The sequence below is a fragment of the Equus asinus genome, chromosome X (genome assembly GCF_041296235.1).
Source record: "Equus asinus isolate D_3611 breed Donkey chromosome X, EquAss-T2T_v2, whole genome shotgun sequence".
Classification (NCBI taxonomy): domain Eukaryota; kingdom Metazoa; phylum Chordata; class Mammalia; order Perissodactyla; family Equidae; genus Equus; species Equus asinus.
Window position 1 is genome coordinate 76,057,717 of NC_091820.1, and position 20,610 is coordinate 76,078,326.

Here is a 20,610-nt window from a genome sequence, read left to right on the forward strand (position 1 = left end):
CCACCCAAAATGATGACCTTTTCCAATCTCCTTAAAGTAGCTTTATTACATGACTTTAAAAATTATGCAGGATAAAACAACCGCAATTGTTACTACTTTATTGAAGTAAATGGCAATTATAGATTGATGCATGATCCTTGATCAACAGACATTATGCCAACACTATCAATTTTGTAGTGAGCTCTGTTGACTTTAAACTAGTCAAACATTATCTAATTTATCAGTAATTTTTTCACATTCAGCCAGATGTTTCGGGTGTGTCAAGTCCTTAAATATTTGTGTTAGGATTACGAAGGAAATATTACAATATGTTAGTATAAAATAATACAACATGTTTTAGTGTTGTTCTCATGATAAATTTTGGTCATTTTTAAGTGATAAGAGCTGCATATTTTACTATAAAATGTGTGTTTCCTTAATTTAAACTTTGTAGTACAAGAATCCTAGTAATTCCTGTTGTTTTAATTTACTAATTGAGGTATTTATTTGGGTCATAAGTTCTGAAGATAATATAAAAAACTCCAGTGTATTTCAAAGTAGCACTTATACAAACTTAAATTTTTACATTATTATTGCATTTGTGCAAGTAAAAATTATGATAGCTGAACTGTTAATTGTGTTTAAATTTATTAATTAATAAATTTAGTTTAGGAATACTTAATAGCCTGAAAACAATGTTCCTGGAAAATGCGAACTTAACTTGTTAGATATATTCATTTTCTATACTAGTAAAATTACATTTTAAGTTACACATCAATGATATACATAGTCATTCATGATATAACATTTGGTTGGATTAATTAGTAAAAAATTTCATTTCGGTCATAGTGTGTCACACTGGCTATACTATCTCAAAGGACAGAGACTGTGCTTATCTTGATCTTACAGAAATCTTGAGCAGTGTGGATGCTTCAAAAATATCGATGATAAGCCTTTAAACTTTAAGAAGCAGCTTGAAATTTAGGGATACATTTGGAGATGGACTTTATTTTATGCAAAAAATCTGATAATTATAAAGAATGTATCTATTCTTGTCTGTGTAAGCATCTAAAAGTATATATATTGCTTTGAGGGGGAAAATGGTTCCCTTTTTGGATCATGTTTCCTGTGACGAATTTAAGTATCTCTTCAGAGTTAGTCTTGAAAATTTTATGCAGAGTCTCTGATTGTCCCGAACTTTAAGGAAATTGATCACTATTTGACTCTAGTGGTTTCTAAACCAATTTTCATTTTTCAGCTTGGGAGCTAAATGTCTCCTGGGATAAGTTTTTAAAATGTGTTTGTTTTCTTTTTCATTGTTGTCATGTCACTTGTTTTGCTTCTTTTGTTTATACCTTGAGAAATAAGTCTAGACCCATCACATTAATTTTATTCTGACCTTTTCAGTTACCAAATTAGAAAGGATTTTGATAACTAAGGTCTAGCCCACACAGAAATCGCAGCCTTAAAAGTGAAGGCAAGCATTTTACAACTTCTCTGCTTAAAGCAGCCTTTCTTTTTCACTCCACGATATTTGAAAACTCTACACTTCAATATTACGAGTTGATTATTAATTCCAATAATAAATTAGAATATTGTGTGTGTGTGTGTGTGTTACTTATCGCTGAAGCAGAACCATTATTTAAGGGGTGGTGGGTTGTGGAATTTTACTTAGAAGATCAATCCTACCTAAAGTGTCTTGTGAAAGCACTGTTTTCTTTCTTGTATATTTCAGCTTGTATTACCATTAAATTACATTGCTTATAGATGAAACACCTTATGATGAAAAATAAATGTGCTGTGTATATGTCAATGACACTTAAAATGTGAAATGCTCTCTCATTAATGCTTATCATTGCATAGAAACTTTACTTTCATCTCCATTTTTCTGTCTCTGACTTATACTCTCTAAACATTTCATGTCTCGTTTCGTAATATTCTAATTTTATTCAAAATAGATTTTTAAACAAGTTTAAAATATTTATCTTTAAAGTTTTTATCCTTATATGCATGTTATTAAATACATCAGGAAATCATTTTTAGAGTTGGCCTTAAAATTTTTAAAAAATAAATCTGAAAGATGTTTGTTCAGATCAATGAGTATCCAAGTTTTTATAAACATATAATTATTTTGTTTAAAAATAGACTTTTCTGTTTGTTCTAGGTCAAGCATGTTCTCACAGTCCTTTTGAAAGAAGTCACTTAATAATGAAATGTCTGAATTTACTTATCTGGAAAATAATGATAATAATCTCTAATCTCTCATATTCTAATTGTGAGAAATACTTGTTGTGAAGTAGCTGTGTTATAGAAAAATGTCTTAAACAAGAAAAGAATACTTCTATTAGGTGATTCTCATGTTAGTGCCCGTTGATTTTTAGTTTTTCCCATTACTTTTTTCCATATCAAATTTGGAGGCACAGCAAACCTAAGTTGAAAACAATGTTTTTCCTTATACTACATTTTGTGTAGGAGGGTCCATGAGAAAAGGCGAAATTTCAATAGACGACTATATTTTGCTATCTTAGGCAGTGAAGCTACAACATCTGCTGAGATTCTGTAAAATAGTGAGTGCAGCAGAAAAGGACCAATCATTACATCCCGAGAGGCCAGCATATAGCATAGGCTTGGTCTGATTTTAGAAAAACATTACAGGAGACCGATTTCATGGGCTATCTGTTGTCTACCTTATCCATCTCAGTCATGACATTCTCTGCAAAATGAGGTTGAAAATATATTGCAATATATTACATTTGTTTAGTTAAACTAATATAACGTGTTGGGAATGAGAAAAAATATTGTCTAACTTTATTAAACTCTCTTTTTAGCTTTCATTCCTGGACTAAAGAAAGGTACAGTAGAAATCAACACAAACCATAACCATAGTGCATGTTTCATTCTAAAATGAATTGCTGATTTGTGTTTGTTTTAAGAACTTTTGGCCTTTTCACTTCTCATGAAACATTGCAATTTCAACTGTTTGCTTCAAACACGTTTAGTATGTTTCAAATGAACTGATATCTCTGAAAGGTATTCCATCAGGTGGCTATCTTGTGTAACTGAATGCTTTTCCCAAGTTATGTGTAATTAATCTTTGGAGAGAAAAATTAACATGACCCTTTAGTCATTTTTTTCACTTACAGTAGTTACTTTCAAATTACCTGTGGATTGAATTATTCATTTTTCTCTTCTGACAGAGTAAGCATATTCAGCATTTTGTCTGAGGAGGCATTAAAAATATAATTCTACTTTTCTATATTTTCATTCGCATTTGGTCTGTAAATTGTATATGTTGTGTACACGCCTAACAAAATAATCCAGTTTACATTCTTTGTGAACTTGTAAATTATATGCATTTTCTTTGAAAAATTATAATGTATATATTACATGTGAATATATACTAAGTTAAGGACGACAGAAAAATTTATTTAAATATGGAGTTTAAGCAATCAGTTAAAATGTATCTAATTTTATTGTGCTGTTAATGTTTTAAAATGCTGCAGGATATTTTGATGTTCTAAATATACTTTTAGTCTCTGTGTATATGCATCCATTTCTTTATTGTCTACTTCATACTTAGGGACAATTCTGTCATATTGTTCCATTGCTATTTAAAATAATAATTTATTTCACTTCATACACTTTTATTTTAAAATGTAGTTTAAAGACCATTGATATTTTGACCAAGAAGAAATAACACTCAAAGAATAAATCTTCCTGAAATCAGTCATAAAAATCTAAATTCTTATGGAAAGAACCTCACCTTTAATCTTTAAATTTGACATGTAATCAATACTCACAGGATGGTTTATTATTTTCTGATATCTTAAATGTTTTTTAAATGTTGCTTTGGTCTTTTTATATTGCACTAGAGTAGTTCTCATGTGACCTTATATAATTACTTCTAATGTCCATGATAAATTTTTAACTATCGTCTAATTAGTGGAATTTCAAGCTAAATATTTTATTCCTCTTGAATATTCAATGTTTATATGGAAAATTCAGGTGAAAGTGGATGCATTGCATGTGCTTTTCATATTGTCTCTTCCCTTCTCATTACTTCTAAGGTAGCCCTTGATGGACACTGTTCAGTGTCTAATAGTTGTGGAGATGCGTTTGCGGTTGTGATACAAAGTCAAGGTGTTTTGATCATAACTATTCAGAGGTATAGTAGAAAGAGCATTTGAACGTGAGTCAGCACATCTTGAGTTCTAATGACAGTATTACATCTAACTAGATGTGTACACTTACCAAGCCGTTTAAACTCAGAGTCTCTACTTACTTCTTTCCCTCATTTTGAAACTTATAGTAATCATATTTATGCTTATGCCTCACAGAGGAGTCATGCTGCTGAAACATGATAATGTAATAGTAATAACAAACAAATCATAAAACCAAGACCAGTTAGTATTTGAGGGTGCACTATGGTCCAGAGCCAGCCCTGGTGGTCTAGTGGTTGAGATTTGGCACTCCCACCTCTGCTGCCTGGGTTTGTTTTCCGGTCAAGGAACCACATCAGCGGTCTGTTGGTTGTCATACTGCGGTGGCTGCATGTTGGTGTGATGCTGAAAGTGATGCCATTGGTATTTTAAATACCAGCAAGATCACGCATGGTGGACAGGTTTCAGTGGAGCTTCCAGTCTAAGACAGACTAGGAAGAAGGGCCTGGCCACTCACTTCTGAAAAACTTGGCAATGAAAACTCTATAAATAGCAGCGGACCATCATCTGTTATAGCACCAGAAGATGGGCGGATGACGCAAGAAGACCAGGCACTCCTGCTCTGCTGTACACAGCATTGCTGGGAGTCAGAATCGACTCGATGGCACTAACAACAAGCTATGTTCTAGACACTGTCCCTAACACTCTACAAATGTTTTTATTTTAATACTTAAAACACTTCTATGTGTAAGTTCTATTATTTTCTCAATTTTTGCAGAGGTGGAAACTGAAGCAAACAATATAAGAATTCATTGGATAATTTCTAAAACAATATACCTGTGTAAGACATTACTATTACTTAGATTTTGAAATTTCATCAGTACACCAATAGGTAATGATCATTGCAATTAAACTTGTACTTTAAGTTTTGCTCTAATTGAATGATATTTATTTAGTATATTCATAATGCAGTTGGGCTCTGACTCCAAGCTGCACTGAAACACCATAGTACCTTTTGTGGTTATATTTTATGATAATTTTCATACCATATTTTGTATATCTGCTTTCCATTATCAGCTCATTTGAATAAACTTGCTATTATTTAATTCATATAAAATTTCTCAGGCATATTTCATATAATTAAATGTTAGTACATAAGATGAAAAAGCACTCTGTGACTTTAATTATATATGTATGAAACTAAGATTATTTCATTCACTCAATTTTTTGTTGAAGTCTGATTACCAGAGATGATATTGATTTATTGTCTTAAATACAAAAATATGTGGGCTCTTTCCCTCACAGTAAATTAGATAGGTACATGTAAGTTCTTAGTAGTAAGAGAATTACTTCTACTTCTGGGCGTGCTTTATTTGTCCCCAAGGAAGAAATTGCAAATAAATACTTGTCCATACATTCAGAGCAAATTCTTTTGTATCTTCTCCTGAAGAAAATATACATTAATAAACATTTATAAATTAATAATTTTCATCAAATTTGTTTGCAAGCCTACTTCCCCTCCTTTTTGGGACATGTTTTAATATAGGGGTGAGAGTTTCAGCTATAATATATCAATTACATTTTCTGTTTTCCTTGAGGTCTAGGGTTTGAGCAGTAGAATGTCAACTGGTTTGTCTACCTGCAGTCATTTGTCTGTTATCCATAGTAATGCTCAGTTATCCAAGCTGACTTTTGGCATATTCTTAGCGTTTTATAAGACAACCCTTACCTCTCTGGCCCTCCGATAATTCTCAAGGATATGTTTTTGGCTAAGTTTCCATATTTATTGTTAGTACTCAAAGGTCAGCTGTGGTTTTGGAGTTCATTAGACAAGACATGAAATGTTAAATGTGAGTTCGGAGAAGCTATTTAGGGATAAGAGTGTGTGGGGGAAACAGGTTGAGGTGGAAGATTCTAGGAGAGATTGGGAAAATGGACGGTCTCTCAGCCAAAGGAATCATCTCACCTATCTTCATCTAACTACTTAGTTAATAAAACTTTGTGAGCATAAAACATAATTCATCCTGATGTCTAATAGATATAGAGTTTTTTATATGTCCATTAGTAAGGAAAGTACTGTCTTTTCACAAGGTATCATTTGTTTCATGGCCAAGAGTTAGTGAAAATGTATGTGTAAGTTTCCAAATGATAAATTTATAATACAAGCCATAATATTAATCCTTTCATGCTAATTTGGTATTCCCCTAAGTTCTCAGACCAAAAAAACTAAATCAACATTCAGTTTTGTTAGCTTTGTTTTAGATTAAAGTCATGTGTTGCTTAACGGCAAGGCTATGTTCTGAGAAATGCATTGTTAGGCGACTTTGTGGTTGTGCAAACATCAGAGTGTACTTACACAAACCTAGATGACATAGCCTACTACACACCTAGGCTATATGGCACTAATCTTATGGGACCACCGTCATATATGTGGTCAGTCATTGACCAAAATGTCATTATGCAGAGCATGACTGTACTAATAGTAGACTCTAGAATGTCCTAGAACAATATTTGTGAAAGGAATTAAGTCTTATGAAGCATTTGGATATTTTAACATCTAAAATTATCTTCTTCAGATAATATATGACAAGTTTATTCTGCCATACTTCTTATATATTATACATTGGCACATGGAGCTAGAAAAACAAGTGCCTTCTGATAACTTTATATTGCTTTTTAATGTTTTTTTCATAAGAAGAAAAAAACCAAATTTGATATTATTTATCACGCAAAAGCAGAGTAAGGGAGAAAACATTAGTATCTTTTTGAGGTTATGCAGTGCTATTAAAGTTAGAAAATGTGTGTGGTACTGCAGTGTTGTCATTCTGATAAAAACTCTTGGCTTAGCTTTGAAACAGTATATAATCTGTGAATAGAAAGTGCCGTCTTTAAACTTCAGGTTCTGGATTTATCCTATTTGTCTTTTTTTCAATCCATGTAGGTAAAATAAATTACATTGCTAAGTGACATATTAGTGAGCTGCTTGTTAGCAAAACATGGCTTGAACATTTAAATGAGGTATAAACATGGTAAAGGCTCTAAATATTTATTTCTGCTATAGCTAACAAGAATAATAATCCTCATTTCATAAAGCATAATTCTAATATACATCACTTTTCCATTACATTGTCTTGAAATTGATTTTATTTGAATGATGTGGCAAAAAGATAAAATGTTACATTTCTTTACTTTCACTTGCAGATACCGCATCAAGAGATGGGTCTAATATGAGGCAGAATTTTTTGGTTGAAATATAGTTTGCAACTGGGTTTTTCTAGGATACACAAAACAATTGATTATCAAAAAGTCAACTTTCTCATTAGGTAAATTGTCTATCTGAGAATATAGCCCGTGTCTTGAATGTCAAGTGATTTATTATCATTGATTTTAATCAACACTGTCAAAAGGAAATATAATGAGAGACATATGTAATTTTATTATTTTTTCCCAGTTTTATTGAGAAATAGTTGATATACATTACTGTATAAGTTTAAGGCATGCAGCATGATGGTTTGATTTGCATGTATTGTGAAATGATTACCACAATAGGTTTAGCTAACAGCCATCTTCTCACATAGATACAATAAAAGAAAAGTAACAAGAAATGAATAAAGAAAAAAATTTCTTCTTGTAATGAGAATTCGTAGGATTTACTCTCTTAACATTCCTGTATATCATATAGCAGTGTTAATTATAGTCATCATGTTGTGCATTACATCCCTAATACTTATAACTAGAAGTTTGTACCTTTTGAGGACCTTCCTCCAATTCTCCCTCCGCTCCGCCACTCCCAGCCTCTCTAGTAACCACACGTCTGATCTCTTTTGCTATGATATTGGTTTTTTGTCTATCTCTGACTTATTTCACTTAGGATAGTGCCTTCAAGGTCCATCCATGTTTCCACAAATGGTAGAATGTCCTCATTTTTTATGGCTGAAAAATATTCCATTAAACATATATATATATATGGCAACTTTTTTATCCATTCATCCAATGATGGACACTTAGGTTGTTTCCATGTCTTTGCTATTATAAATAATGCTGCTATAATCATGGGGGTGGAGATATCTTTTTGAATTAGTGTTTTCATGACCTTTGGATATATTCCCACAAGTGGAATTTCTAGATCATATAGTAGTTCTATTCTTAATTTTTTGAGCATCTTCCATACTGTTTTCCATAGAGCCCGCACCAATCTACAATACCACTAACAGTGCGCAAGCGTTCCCTTTTCTCCACATCCATGCCAGCATTTGTTATCCTTTGTCTTTTTGATGATGGCCATTCTAATGAGAGTGAGGTGATATCTCATTGAGATTTTAATTTGTATTTCCCTAATGACTATCAATGTGGAACATCTTTTCACATACCTGTTGGTCTTTTGTATATCTTCTTTGGAGAAACGTCTATTCGGGCCCTTAGCCCACTTTTTGATCCATTTATTTGTTTTTTTGCTATTGAGTTGTATGAGTTCTTTATGTTTTGGATATTAAGTCCTCATCAGGTATATGGTTTGCAAAATTTTTTTTCCCATTTCATAGGTTGTCTTTTCACTTTGTTGATGGTCTCTTTTGCTGTGCAGAAGCTTTTTAGTTTGGTGTAGTCTCATTTGTTTATTTTTTATTCTTTTGCTTGTGCCTTAGGTGTCAAAGCCAAAAAATCATTACCAAGACCCATGTAAAGGAGCTTTGTTCCTATCTTTTCTTCTAGGATTTTCATGTCTTACATCCAATTCTTTAATCCATTTTGAGTTAATTTTTGTTAGTGGTATATGATATGGGTCCAATTTCATTCTTTGACAAGTGAATATTCAATTATCCCAGCACTGTTTATTGGATAGAATGTTTTTTCTCCATTGAATACTCTTGGCTCCCTTGTTAAATATTAGTTGACCATATATGCTTGGGTTTCTTTCTGGGCTTTTGAATCTGTTCCATTGGTCTATTTGTCTCTTTTCACACCAATAACAAATTGTTTTGATGACTATAGCTTTATAGGAGATCAGGAAGCATGATACCTCCTGCTTTGTTCTTCTTTTGCAGGATTTCTTTGGCTATTTGGGGTCTTTTGTTGTTCCATATAAATTTTAAGAGTGTTTTTTCTACTTCTGTAAAAAAGTGCCATTGGAATCTTGATAGGGATTGCTTTGAATCTATAGATTGCTTTTAGTAGTATTGAAATTTTATCAATATTGATTCTTCCAATACATGAACATGCAATACCTTTCCATTTATTTATGTCTTCTTTGATTTCTTTCATCATTGTCTTGTAGTTTTCAGCATAGAGATCTTTCACCTCCTTAGTTAAATTTATTCTTAAGTATTTTATTGTTTTTGAAGTTATTGTAAATGAGACCAATTTCTTTCCTTTTTTCACAAATTTTGTTCTTAGTGTATAGAAATGCTACTAATATTTATATGTTAATTTTGTATTCTGCAACTTTACTGAATTCATAGATTCAATGTTTCAAATTTTTGGTTGAGTCTTTAGGATTTTCTCTATATACAATGATGTTGTCTGCAAATAGAGACAATTTTATTTCTTCTTTTTCAATTCTGATACCTTTTATTTCTTTTTCTTGCCAAATTGCTCTAGCTTGGACTTCCAGTACTATGTTGAATATAAGTGGTGAGAGTGGACACCTTTGTCTTGTTCCTGATCTTAGAGGAAAAGCTGTCAACCTTTCACCATTGAGTATGATGTTAGCTGTGGGTTTGTTATCTATGATTTTTATTATTTTGAGATATACTCCTTCTATGCCCAATTTGTTGAATTTTTATCATGAATGGATGTTGAATGCTTTTTCTCCATCTATTGAGAGGATCATATGAAGTCTTTCTTTCATTCTATTAATGTGATGTATCACATTGATTGATTTGTATATGTTGAACCATCCTTGCGTCTGAGGGATAAAACCCACTTTGTCATGGTAAATAATTTTTTAAATGTGGTTCTGAATTCAGTTTGTTAGTATTTTATTGAGAACTTTTGCATCTGTATACATCAGGGATATTGGCCTGTAATTTTCTTTTCTAGTAGTGTCCTTTACTGGTTTTGGTATCAAGATAATACTGATCTTGTAATGAGTTTGGGCATGCTTCCTCCTCTTCAATTTTTTGGGAGAGTTTGAGAAGAATTTGTGTTAATTCTTCTTTAAATGTTTGGCAAAATTCACCAGTGAAGCCATCTGATCTTGGTCTTTTCTTTTTTCGGAGAGTTTTGAGTACTGAGTCAATATCCATATTAGTAATTGGTCTATTCAGATTTTCTATTTCTTTTTGATTCAGTCTTGATAAATTGTATGTTTCTAAGAATCTTTCCATTTTTTCTGGGTTGCATAGTTTTTTGGCATATAGTTGTTCATACTAGCCTCTTATGATCCTTTGAATTTCTGCAGTAGCGTTTGTAATGCCTCCTTTTTCATTTATAATTTTGTTGACTTGTGCCTTTTCTCTTTTTTCATTGGTTACTCTAGCTAAGGGTTTTATAATTTTATTTATCATTTCCAAAAACCAACTCTAACTTTTGTTAATCTTTTCTATTGTTTTTCGGTTCTCTATTGCATTTATTTCTGCTCTAATCTTTATTATTTCCACTCTTCTGCCAACTTTGGGCTCAGTTTGTTCTTCTTTTTCTAGTTCCTTAAGGTGTAGAGTTATGTTGTTTATTTGGGATCTTTCTTGCTTCTTAAGGTAGGCATTTTTGCTATGAACTACCCTTTTAGAACTACTTTTGCTGTATCCCATAAGTTCTGGTATGTTGTGTTTCCATTTTTATTTGTCTCAAGAAACTTTTTTACATCTCCTTTAATTTCTTCCTTGATCTATTGGTTGTTTGGGAGGGTGTCATTTAATTTCCATGTGTTTGTGAATTTTCCAGTCTTCCTCTTGTTATTGATTTCCAGTTTCATGCCATTGTGGTCATGGAAGGTACTTGGTATGATTTCAATTTTCATGAATTTGCTAGGACTTGTTTTGTGGCCAAACATATGGTCTATCCTAGAAAATGTTCCATGCCTGCTTGAGAAGAATCAAATTATGTTCTTGTTGGATAGAACATGCTCTATGTCTGCTAGGTCTATTTGGTCTATAGTGTTGTTCAAATCTGCTGTTTTGTTATTGACCATCTGGATGATCTATCCTGGTTGAGACTGGGGTATTAAAGTCCCGAACTATTATTGTGCTGCTGTTTATTTCTCCTTTTAGCTCTCTTACGTTTTGCTTTATATATTTAGGTGCTCTGATGTTGGGCACATAAATATTTACAATTGTTACATCTTCTTGATGTATTGACCCCCTTATCATTATATAATGACTTTCTTTGTCTCTTTTTACCATTTTTAGTTTAAAGTGTATTTTGTCTAAGTATAACTACCCCTGTTTTCTTGTTATCATTTTCTTGAAATGTCTTTTCCTATCCCTTCTCAATCCATTAGTATCTTTAAGGCTAAAGTGAGTCTCTTGCAGGCAGCATATTGTTGGATCTTGATTTTTATCCATTCAGCCATTCAATGTCTACTGGTTAGAGAATTTAATCTGTTTATGTTTAAAGTCATTATTTTTTTTTTTTTAAAGATTGGCACCTGGGCTAACAACTGTTGCCAATCTGTTTTTTTTTTTCTGCTTTATCTCCCCAAACCCCCGCTGTACACAGTTATATATCTTAGCTGCATGTCCTTCTAGTTGTGGGATGTGGGACGCCACCTCAACGTGGCCTGACGAGCAGTGCCATGTCTGCGCCCAGGATCTGAACCCTGGGCCGCTGCAGCGGAGCACACGAACTTAACCACTCGGCCACGGAGCCAGCCCCTAAAGTAATTATTGATAGGTAAAGACTTATGATTTCTGGTTGTTTTGTAGATCCATTGTTCTGTTTCTTATCCTGCTGTCTTTTTTTTGTGTTTTGATATCTTCTGGTATCAGTATGTTTTGACTTTTTTATTGTGTTCTTTTCGTGTAATTACTACAAAATTTCCCCTTGTGGTTACCATGAGGCTTACATAAAACATCTTAAACTTATAACGCCTTATTTTAAACTGATAACAATTTAATTTCAGTAGAATTCATATACTATACATTCTTACATCTTTTCCCACTCACATTTTAGGTTATTGCTGTTACAACTTATATGTTCTTTATATTGTGTAACTAATAACATATAATTCCATTTATGATTATTTTTGCTACATTCATTGTGATTTTTTTAACTTTTAAACTAGAGTTGTGAGTTATGCACCACTATTACCATATTGCAGAATCTAACTATGACTATCTATTTACTACTACCAGTGAAATTTACACTATCTTTTTGTGTTTTTATGATGTTAATTAGTGTTTTTTTACTTTCACTCAATGGACTCTTTTTAGCATTTCTTGTAAGGCAGATTTGGTGATAATGAATTCCCTCAGCTTTTGTTTGTGCAGGAAAGTCTTCATCCCCCATTTCTTCCTGAAGGACAGCTTCACCAAGTAGAGAATTCTTGGTTGATAGTTATTTTCTCTCAATATTTTGAATATGTCATCCCATTCTCTCCTGGCCTGAAAAGTTTCTTTTGAGGAATCTGCCAGTAGTCTTACGGAAGTTCCCTTGTATGTAACTTCTATTTTTTCTACTGTTGCTCTTAAATTTGTTTCCATCTGACTTTTGCAAATTTAATTATAATGTGTCTTGGTGTAGCCCTATTTGGCTTCAATCTATTTGGGGTCTTTCAAGCCTTATGGATCTGAATGTTCATTTATTTCCTCAGGTTTGGGAAGTCTTCAGCCATTATTGCTTTAAAAATACTTTCTGTCCACTTCTTTTTCTCTTCTCTTTCTGGAATTTCCATACTGCAAATATTGTTTCTCTTCACTGTGTGCCATAATTCTTGTAGGCTTTCTTCACTCTTTTTCATTCTTTTTTCTTTTTGCTCCACTGGATGCTTTCCAATGTCCTATCCTCAAGGTCACTAATTCTTTCTTCCACATGGTCACATCTACTTTTGAAACTCTCTATTGAATTCTTCATTTTGTTTAATGTATTTTTTGACTCTAGGATTTCCATTTGGTTTTTTTGATGGCTGCTATTTCCTTATAAAACTTCTCATTTTGTTCATGCCTTGTTTTCCTAATTTCTTTTAGTTGTCTGTCTGTGTGTTCTTATAGTTCACTAAACTTCCTTAAAAGGACTATTCTGAATTCTTTGCCAAGTCATAGATCTCCATTTCTTTAGGGTCAGTTATTGGAGCTTTATTAGTTTCCTTTGGTGGTGTCATATTTGCCTGATTTTTGGTGATCCTTGATTCCTTACTTGTATCTGCCCCTTTGAGTAACAGGGCACCTCTTCCAGAGTTTATGGGCTTGTTTTGGCAGACAGTTCTTCTACAGTCATCTCACTTTTAGTTTTGGGTGTGTCTGAAGGTAAAATCTTTGGGTAGGTGGAGTCTGGTATTATGGTCTATTTTTGGGCAAGACAACTGCTTGATCTCTGGGCACAAATATTGGGGGGTTGTGCCATTGGCTGAGAACAGTTGGATAAGACTGCTGACTTGGTTCCTTATCCAAGTGAGGCTGTAAGGTGGGTTCTGTGTTGCCTGAATTCTCTGGTCAGACTTACTAGATGGTCAGGACTGAGTACTATACTCAGTAGTAGATGGGCTATGAATTACCTTACCTGAACTGGCAGGGCAGCAGAATGGGACACAGGGCCTGTAGAGCTCATTGTTTGGGAGCCCAAATCAGGCCTGAGTGTGCACTGAATTCCATGGTCAGATGAGGCCATCAGTTTTTCTCTGCAGACAGGGGAAGCCACGAGCTGTGCTTTCTGTTCAAGTGCCACTGTACTTAGGGCTACACAGTTGTTGAATGAGCTACACAGCTTCCTGTGTGCTCTGGTTAGGTTCCTTGTCCAGACAAGTTGAAGGCTGTGTTAAACAATGAATGGGGCTACAAATTAGATTCCCTGCCTGGGCGCAGTGGGACAAGTACCACTAAAACTGGTAAAGCTCTTTGGTGTCTTAACTCAAGCTGCCCCACACCCCAAGTTCCCTGGCCAATCAGGGCCACTGGCTTTGTTCTTCAAAGTATTGGCTCTGTCTACCATTATGTAGGCTCAAGCACCACTGGGCTTCACAGTTTCCAACTGTTTTTGTCAGTCCTTCTAGTCAGATGGGCTGGAAGACACTCTTCCCATTGGGTGGGGCTATGTCTCAGCTCCCTTGCCTGGATGTGATAGGTAAGGGCCACTCCAGGCTACTCTGAATTTCCCAAATAGCCTCTCAGGTTGGGAAGGGTTGGGAGCTACCCTCAGCTGCAGCTACAAATTAATGCCCCTGCCTGTGTGTAGCCTGGGAAGCCTCCATGCCTGGTCCTGACTTTGCTTTGGGGGCGATCTGCCCTACTCAGCCACCTGTTGGCTCAAGCACCACTGGGTTGCACTTCTTCCAGGAGTTGTCACCAGCTCTTCTGGTCAGATGAGGCCAGAAGACACTGTCCACAGCAGGTGGGTCTGTGACTCAGCATCTTGCCTGGGCATGGGCAAACCTGGTCCTAGGTCTGGCAAAACTCCTTGCTTAAGGATCCAATCAGGCAGATCTGCACCTATTGAGTTCCCTGGTCAGAGTGTGCCCCCGACTTGGTTTTGCAGATAAGCAAACTTGGGCACTGCAGGTAAGAATTTGGTCTGCCAAGATCTGTGTGCTGGTTGTTGCAAACCTCTTCCCCCTTCTCCATCACAATCAGATTCCCAATGGCTCAGCCCTGCAGATTCCCCTGCAATCCCTGTGGTGTGATTTCAGAGTAGGGGATCCCACAAAGTGACCCACAATGCTGGGGGAGGCTGGTTGACACCCTGGGTTCTCTTTTCCCACTAGAGAAACCAGAGGTTCAAGGGACATCTCTCCACGTGGTGCTGCACTGTTCTGCAGGAGGAGTAATGTGTTCAACGTGTAGCCACTTCTCTTACCATTCTAATGCGGTCTTCTTGGTCCTTGTGGTAGAGGGGGCTGCTTCAACCTCAACCCTGTACTCTAGGATTCTCTCAGTGATGTCTTATTCTTGACAGATGTTAGTTGTCCTTGTGAAGGGCAGAGAACTCAGGAATGACTTATGCTACCATCGTGGTGACAACACTCCTCTATCCACATATGTAATTTTAAATTGTCTGGCAGCCACATTTAAAAAAGCAAAAATAAATAGATGAAATTAATTTTAGTAATATATTTTATTTAACCCAAGATATCCAAAATATCATCATTTCAACATGTAATCAATATAAAAATTATCAATGAGATATTTTACATTCCTTTTCATAGTAGGTCTTGAAATCTGGTATGTATTTTACACATACAGCACATCTCAATTCCAACTAGCCACATTTCAGGTGCTCAATAGCTACATGTGGCCAGTGGGTACTATATCAGAATGGCTTTAGATCTTTCTCAAAGACTAAGGCTCAACTGTTGGGTTTGGGTGATAGAGATAAAAAGGGCCTTGGTGTACATTGGTTTGATATTATACATTGAAGAAAAACAAACAAACAAGAAGACCCCTTGAAAGCCCTGAATTCATGCTTGCTCATCTAAGAACATTTTCCCCTGGCTGGCCAAAGCTAAAAGAAAACATTTGAGAAAAGAACTTTGGTTGATTTTTACTGCCATGACTGATGAAAAAATATCGAATGTGAGGCAGCAAAGGGCTGTATAGGTCAAAGTCAACACTTTCAATGGCAGACTTTGTGTCATATGTTTCAGGCTCTTAAGAATCACAGTTCATTGCAGTTTGCTCTCCTTGAAATTCTTGAGTAGTTTTCATAAGGAGCCCTCAGTAGAGAGCACTGATTGGTACTAGTTAATCTGGAGGCTACACAGGCATGGATAATTTTAGAGAGTGTATTGTATAGTGTTTTATAATAGTCAATATGTATCACTACCAGACTGGAGCCAGAAGGCTGAAAAGTTTCTATCCTCCAGTTCATATAGAATGGGGTACCTCAATTTAGAAGATTGGTAATATAATCCACCATGACAACGTGAATGTAAGAATGTGAATTTCTAAGAATATTAAGTGAAAGCATATAATATCTTAAACAAGTGTAAAATATTTATGTAGTAGATATCTATATATGGTATTCATGATACTCACACTCACAAGATGTATTTCCTATAGTGACCAGGTATAACAATGATTCGAAATAGTGCTGTGTGTCAGAGACAACTTAAAGCATTGATTTCTTCACTTGATAATCACTTATTAGTGGTCCAAAATATCACCAAATTAAAAACAGAAAACATCTTACAAAGTGAGGAAATGCAATGCTCATTTAATAGAACAAAATTCAAGTAAATTGATAAATGCTTTATATTCTTAACTACAGCCAAATCTAATCATATCATTGCTTATTGGTAAAGATGTGGAATATAGCATTAGCTATTATTCAGAATCCAAGTGAGATTTAGAAAATATATTTTAACATTTTGCAGCTTGGAGAAAGGAAGTGTTGAATGCTTTACACAGTCTGAATTTACACCAAATTAACAAAGTTATATTTCCTTTGCGGTCAGTATTTGTTGCTGTTCTCTAAATGTAGTAATATCCTAGAAGACAAGAGGGAAGAAATAGGGAACTTTAGAAAACCCACATTAAGCATTTTCCAAATATATTGAATCAGGCTTTCTCAAGCTTTTTCCAATGTATTTAAAATATAAAGAATACTGGGGCTGGCCCCGTGGCCAAGTGATTAGGTTCGCGCACTCCACTGCAGGTGGCCCAGGGTTTTGTTGGTTGGAATCCTGGGTGCGGACATGGCACAGCTCATCAAGCCACGCTGAGGCAGCGTCCCACATGCCACAACTAGAAGGACCCACAACGAAGAATATGCACCTATGTACCTGGGGGCTTTGGGGAGAAAAAGGAAAAAAATAGAAAAAAAATCTTAAAAAAATGTAAAGAATACTAATATTTTGAATGGGAGAGATTCTTGTCGACAAATGTCAGAATATATAAAGATTTAACAATAAAAACAAGATGGCAGCTGTGCAGAAATTGATAGATTAATGTGGTAAAATAGTACTGAAGCCGACCATAATACATATCTGAAGTTAATACATGATTTAAAAATAATTAAAAACAGAGATAAAAGTATGAATTATTAAACAAATGGTGCTGGGAAAGTTGGCAAAGTATCTGGAGAAAGAGCATCACTCCAAAATACAGATCCAAGAAAATATAGTAGATCAAAGATATTAGTATAAACCCGGGTCCATACGATTTAGAAGAAAATATAAGTGAATATTAACCAAAGAAATATGCCTCATTTTAATTTTTATTCCTGAGTATCTGTATAATTAGTGGCAAAACTAGTCCCAAACAGTTCTAAAAAAATTCTTTAGTTGAAATGAATTACTGATATTAGTTCTCATGGTGCACTATAGAAATTACTGTTAATTCTGGTTAGTTTCACCAAAAGTTTTGATTCTAGAGCGATTGATTCTGTTGTCATTAATTTAGACATAGCTCTTGAAAGAAAAGATAATTTAGAAGGCAGAATGTGTGGCGTTAAGTAATAGTCTCTTTTTTTAATATTGATTTTGATGATAATGATAATAATCACCAACTTTTAATGAGCAGATATAAAACATTACCCATTGTTCACATTTCAGAGCAGCAACAGATGGAGTAAGCCACTTTCAAATCATAGGCTATTTTTAAATAGGTGCTTGCATGATTTCACCTAACAGTATTTGATTAAATCGGCTTGTATTTGTAGGTGTAGCCCTATTGTTCCTTTAATGCTAATGTATCTTGAGTGTAAAGAGTTTCCTAAAAGCCTCGTACAGTCCTGCCTTTTCCTCCCCAGCCCTCCTTATTATAGGCCCCTTGACAGTTCTATTTCCCTTTGCTTTCTTTCATTCAACAATCTTTGTTGAGTACCTGATACATGCCAGACACTACACCAAGTTCCCTTCCTTTATCCTCTAATCTCTCTCCAATAGGCACGGAATGACACGGGAGAAAATTAGTATAAGTATAGTTATAGGTGCATGTGAGATAAAGGTAGAGTTATTTATTCATAAATAAGTGAAAATAAGATTTTTAATATTAATGTTCCATGGTATTCTATGTAAGAAGATTTGACATATTATGATCTTGCTTCAGAATAACAGAGACAAATCTTAAATGGGATTTCTAGAAAAAACTATATCATAATTTTCAACATTTTCTCAAAATATTCAGAGGCAGAATGTATAAGCCAGAGTCTGCGTGAGTGGATCACTTTGAGAATGTAATCTTGCATGCCTACTATAAGGTTGTATTTCAGTTTAAAAGTGAAAATGGTATGTGAATAGCTCCATCATGAAAAACGATAGTATTGGAATTTTATTTAAAACTGTATAAACAAAACTGCTTTTTAATCTTATGTACTTTTGCATATTCCTCCACATTTTTCAAGCCCCTAAGACAATCAGGATTGTTTAAGAGTCAGATAATAGAACTGCTTAAACTGATAATCTACTTGCTCCAGTAAAAAAGCACTTACTTTCCTTGGTTATCAGGAACTGCTCTAATTTAATTTATTTCTGAGGTTAGTGCTATGACACCCCTAAACTTCATATATTTCTCTAATTACTTGATGCTCATAAAACAGCATTTCTATGAAGGGAAAATACTACTAAGGTTTTGTTTATTCCATATGTTCTCTTAGGTTTCCATGCAAAAACTCTGAATTTCCATTTTCCCTATGATAATATCATATTAATTCTTATTTACAGTCTAATAGAAATTCAAAGTCAGCATTATACCATGCAAAATTTGCTTACTTTTAGGATTTACTTAACAACTATCATCCAACTCATTGAGTTAGGTAATACTTTTTTGAAAAGACTCCTTACTGGAAATTGTAAAACTTTTTCTACTAAGTAACAAATTCTATTTTTCAAGGATTTGCCACAGTGCTATGGGATATAGTTTTAGTATGTGCTGCAATTTCTTCAACTTTTTTGTTTTCCCTGGAGTATAACTGGTGCAAATGTTTTCCCTTTGAAAGCTTATATAGCAGAACTATAATATGTTAATTTAATGTTTTTATTGAGATATAACTCACATACAATTCACCCTTTTAGAGTATACAATTCAATAGTTTTTAATATATTCATAAATTTTTGCCACTATTGAATTCCAGAACATTTTCATCACCCACAAAAAACCCACATGACCATTAGCAGTCATTCCCCAGCTCCCCACATCCCCATTCTGGCAACCAATACTCTCCTTTTGTCTCTATAGATTTGCCTACATAGGAAATTTCATGAAGTAGAATCATACACTATGTGGTGTTCTGTGTCTGACTTCTTTTACAGAGCATAATGTTTTCAAGATTCATCCATATTGTAGCATATATTAGTATGTCATTCCTTTGAATAATATATCATTGTGTGATATACCACATATTGTTTATCCATCCATCAGTTAAGAGACATTTGAGTCTTTTCATCTTTTGGCTATTATTAATAATGTTGCTATAAACATTTTTGTATAAGTTTTTGTGTGGACATGTTTTCAATTCTCTTGGGTATATACTTAAGAGTAGAATTGCTGGGGCATATGGTAACATTATGTTTAATATATTTTTTAAAGATTTTGTTTTTTCCTTTTTCTCCCCAAAGCCCCCTGGTACATAGTTGTATATTCTTCGTTGTGGGTCCTTCTAGTTGTGGTATGTGGGACGCTGCCTCAGCGTGGTTTGATGAGCAGTGCCATGTCCGCAACCAGGATTCCAACCAACGAAACCCTGGGCCGCCTGCAGCAGAGTGCACAAACTTAACCACTCAGCCACGGGGCCAGCCCCTATGTTTAATATTTTAAGGAACTACCAAACTGTCTTCCATAGTGACTGTACCCCTTCTTTCGGCATTGTATGAGGGTTGCAATTTCTTCAGATCCTCACTAACACTTGTTAATAGCTGTCTTTTTAATTGTAACCATACACAGTGGGTGTGAAGTATTATCCCATTGTGGCTTTGATTTACATTTCCTTAATGATGCTGAGAAGCTTTACATGTGTTTATTGGCCATTTGTATATCTTCTTTGGAGAAAGGTTTACTTGAATACATTGCTTATTCTTCATTTGGGTTATTTGTCTTTTTACTATTGAGTTGTAAGGGTTCTTTATATATTCTGGATGCTAGTTACACATAAGGTATATGGTCTGCAAATAATTCCTCTCATTCTGCAGGTTTTCTTTTCATTTTCTCAGTAGTGTCCTTTGAATTACAAAAGGTTTTATTTTGATGAAGTCTTATTCATCCATTTTTAATTTGATTCTTTATGCTTTAGGTTTTTATATCAAGAAATAATTGCCTAACACAAGATCTTCAAGATTTGTGACAGTTTTCTTCTAAAAATTTTATAGTTTTAGCTCTTACATTTAGGTCTTTGATTCATTTTGAGTTAATGTTTGTATATGGTGTGAGGTAAAGATCCAACTTCATTTTTC

At 34.3% G+C, this 20,610-nt stretch overlaps 1 protein-coding gene across 7 annotated transcripts in view; it reads left to right on the forward strand.

The window, feature by feature from the left end:
- The window catches only part of PCDH11X (protocadherin 11 X-linked), a 664,017-nt gene that overhangs the window by 530,693 nt on the left and 112,714 nt on the right, over positions 1-20,610 (forward strand). For 4 of the 7 annotated variants that reach the window (XM_044763830.2, XM_044763833.2, XM_070502549.1 and 1 more), the window contains one exon: positions 2,808-2,831. The exons of the other annotated variants lie outside the window; for them this stretch is intronic. In XM_044763830.2, coding sequence (XP_044619765.2) covers positions 2,808-2,831 — 24 coding nt within the window. The remainder of the gene's footprint in view (positions 1-2,807; positions 2,832-20,610) is intronic. 7 annotated transcript variants of the gene reach the window in all.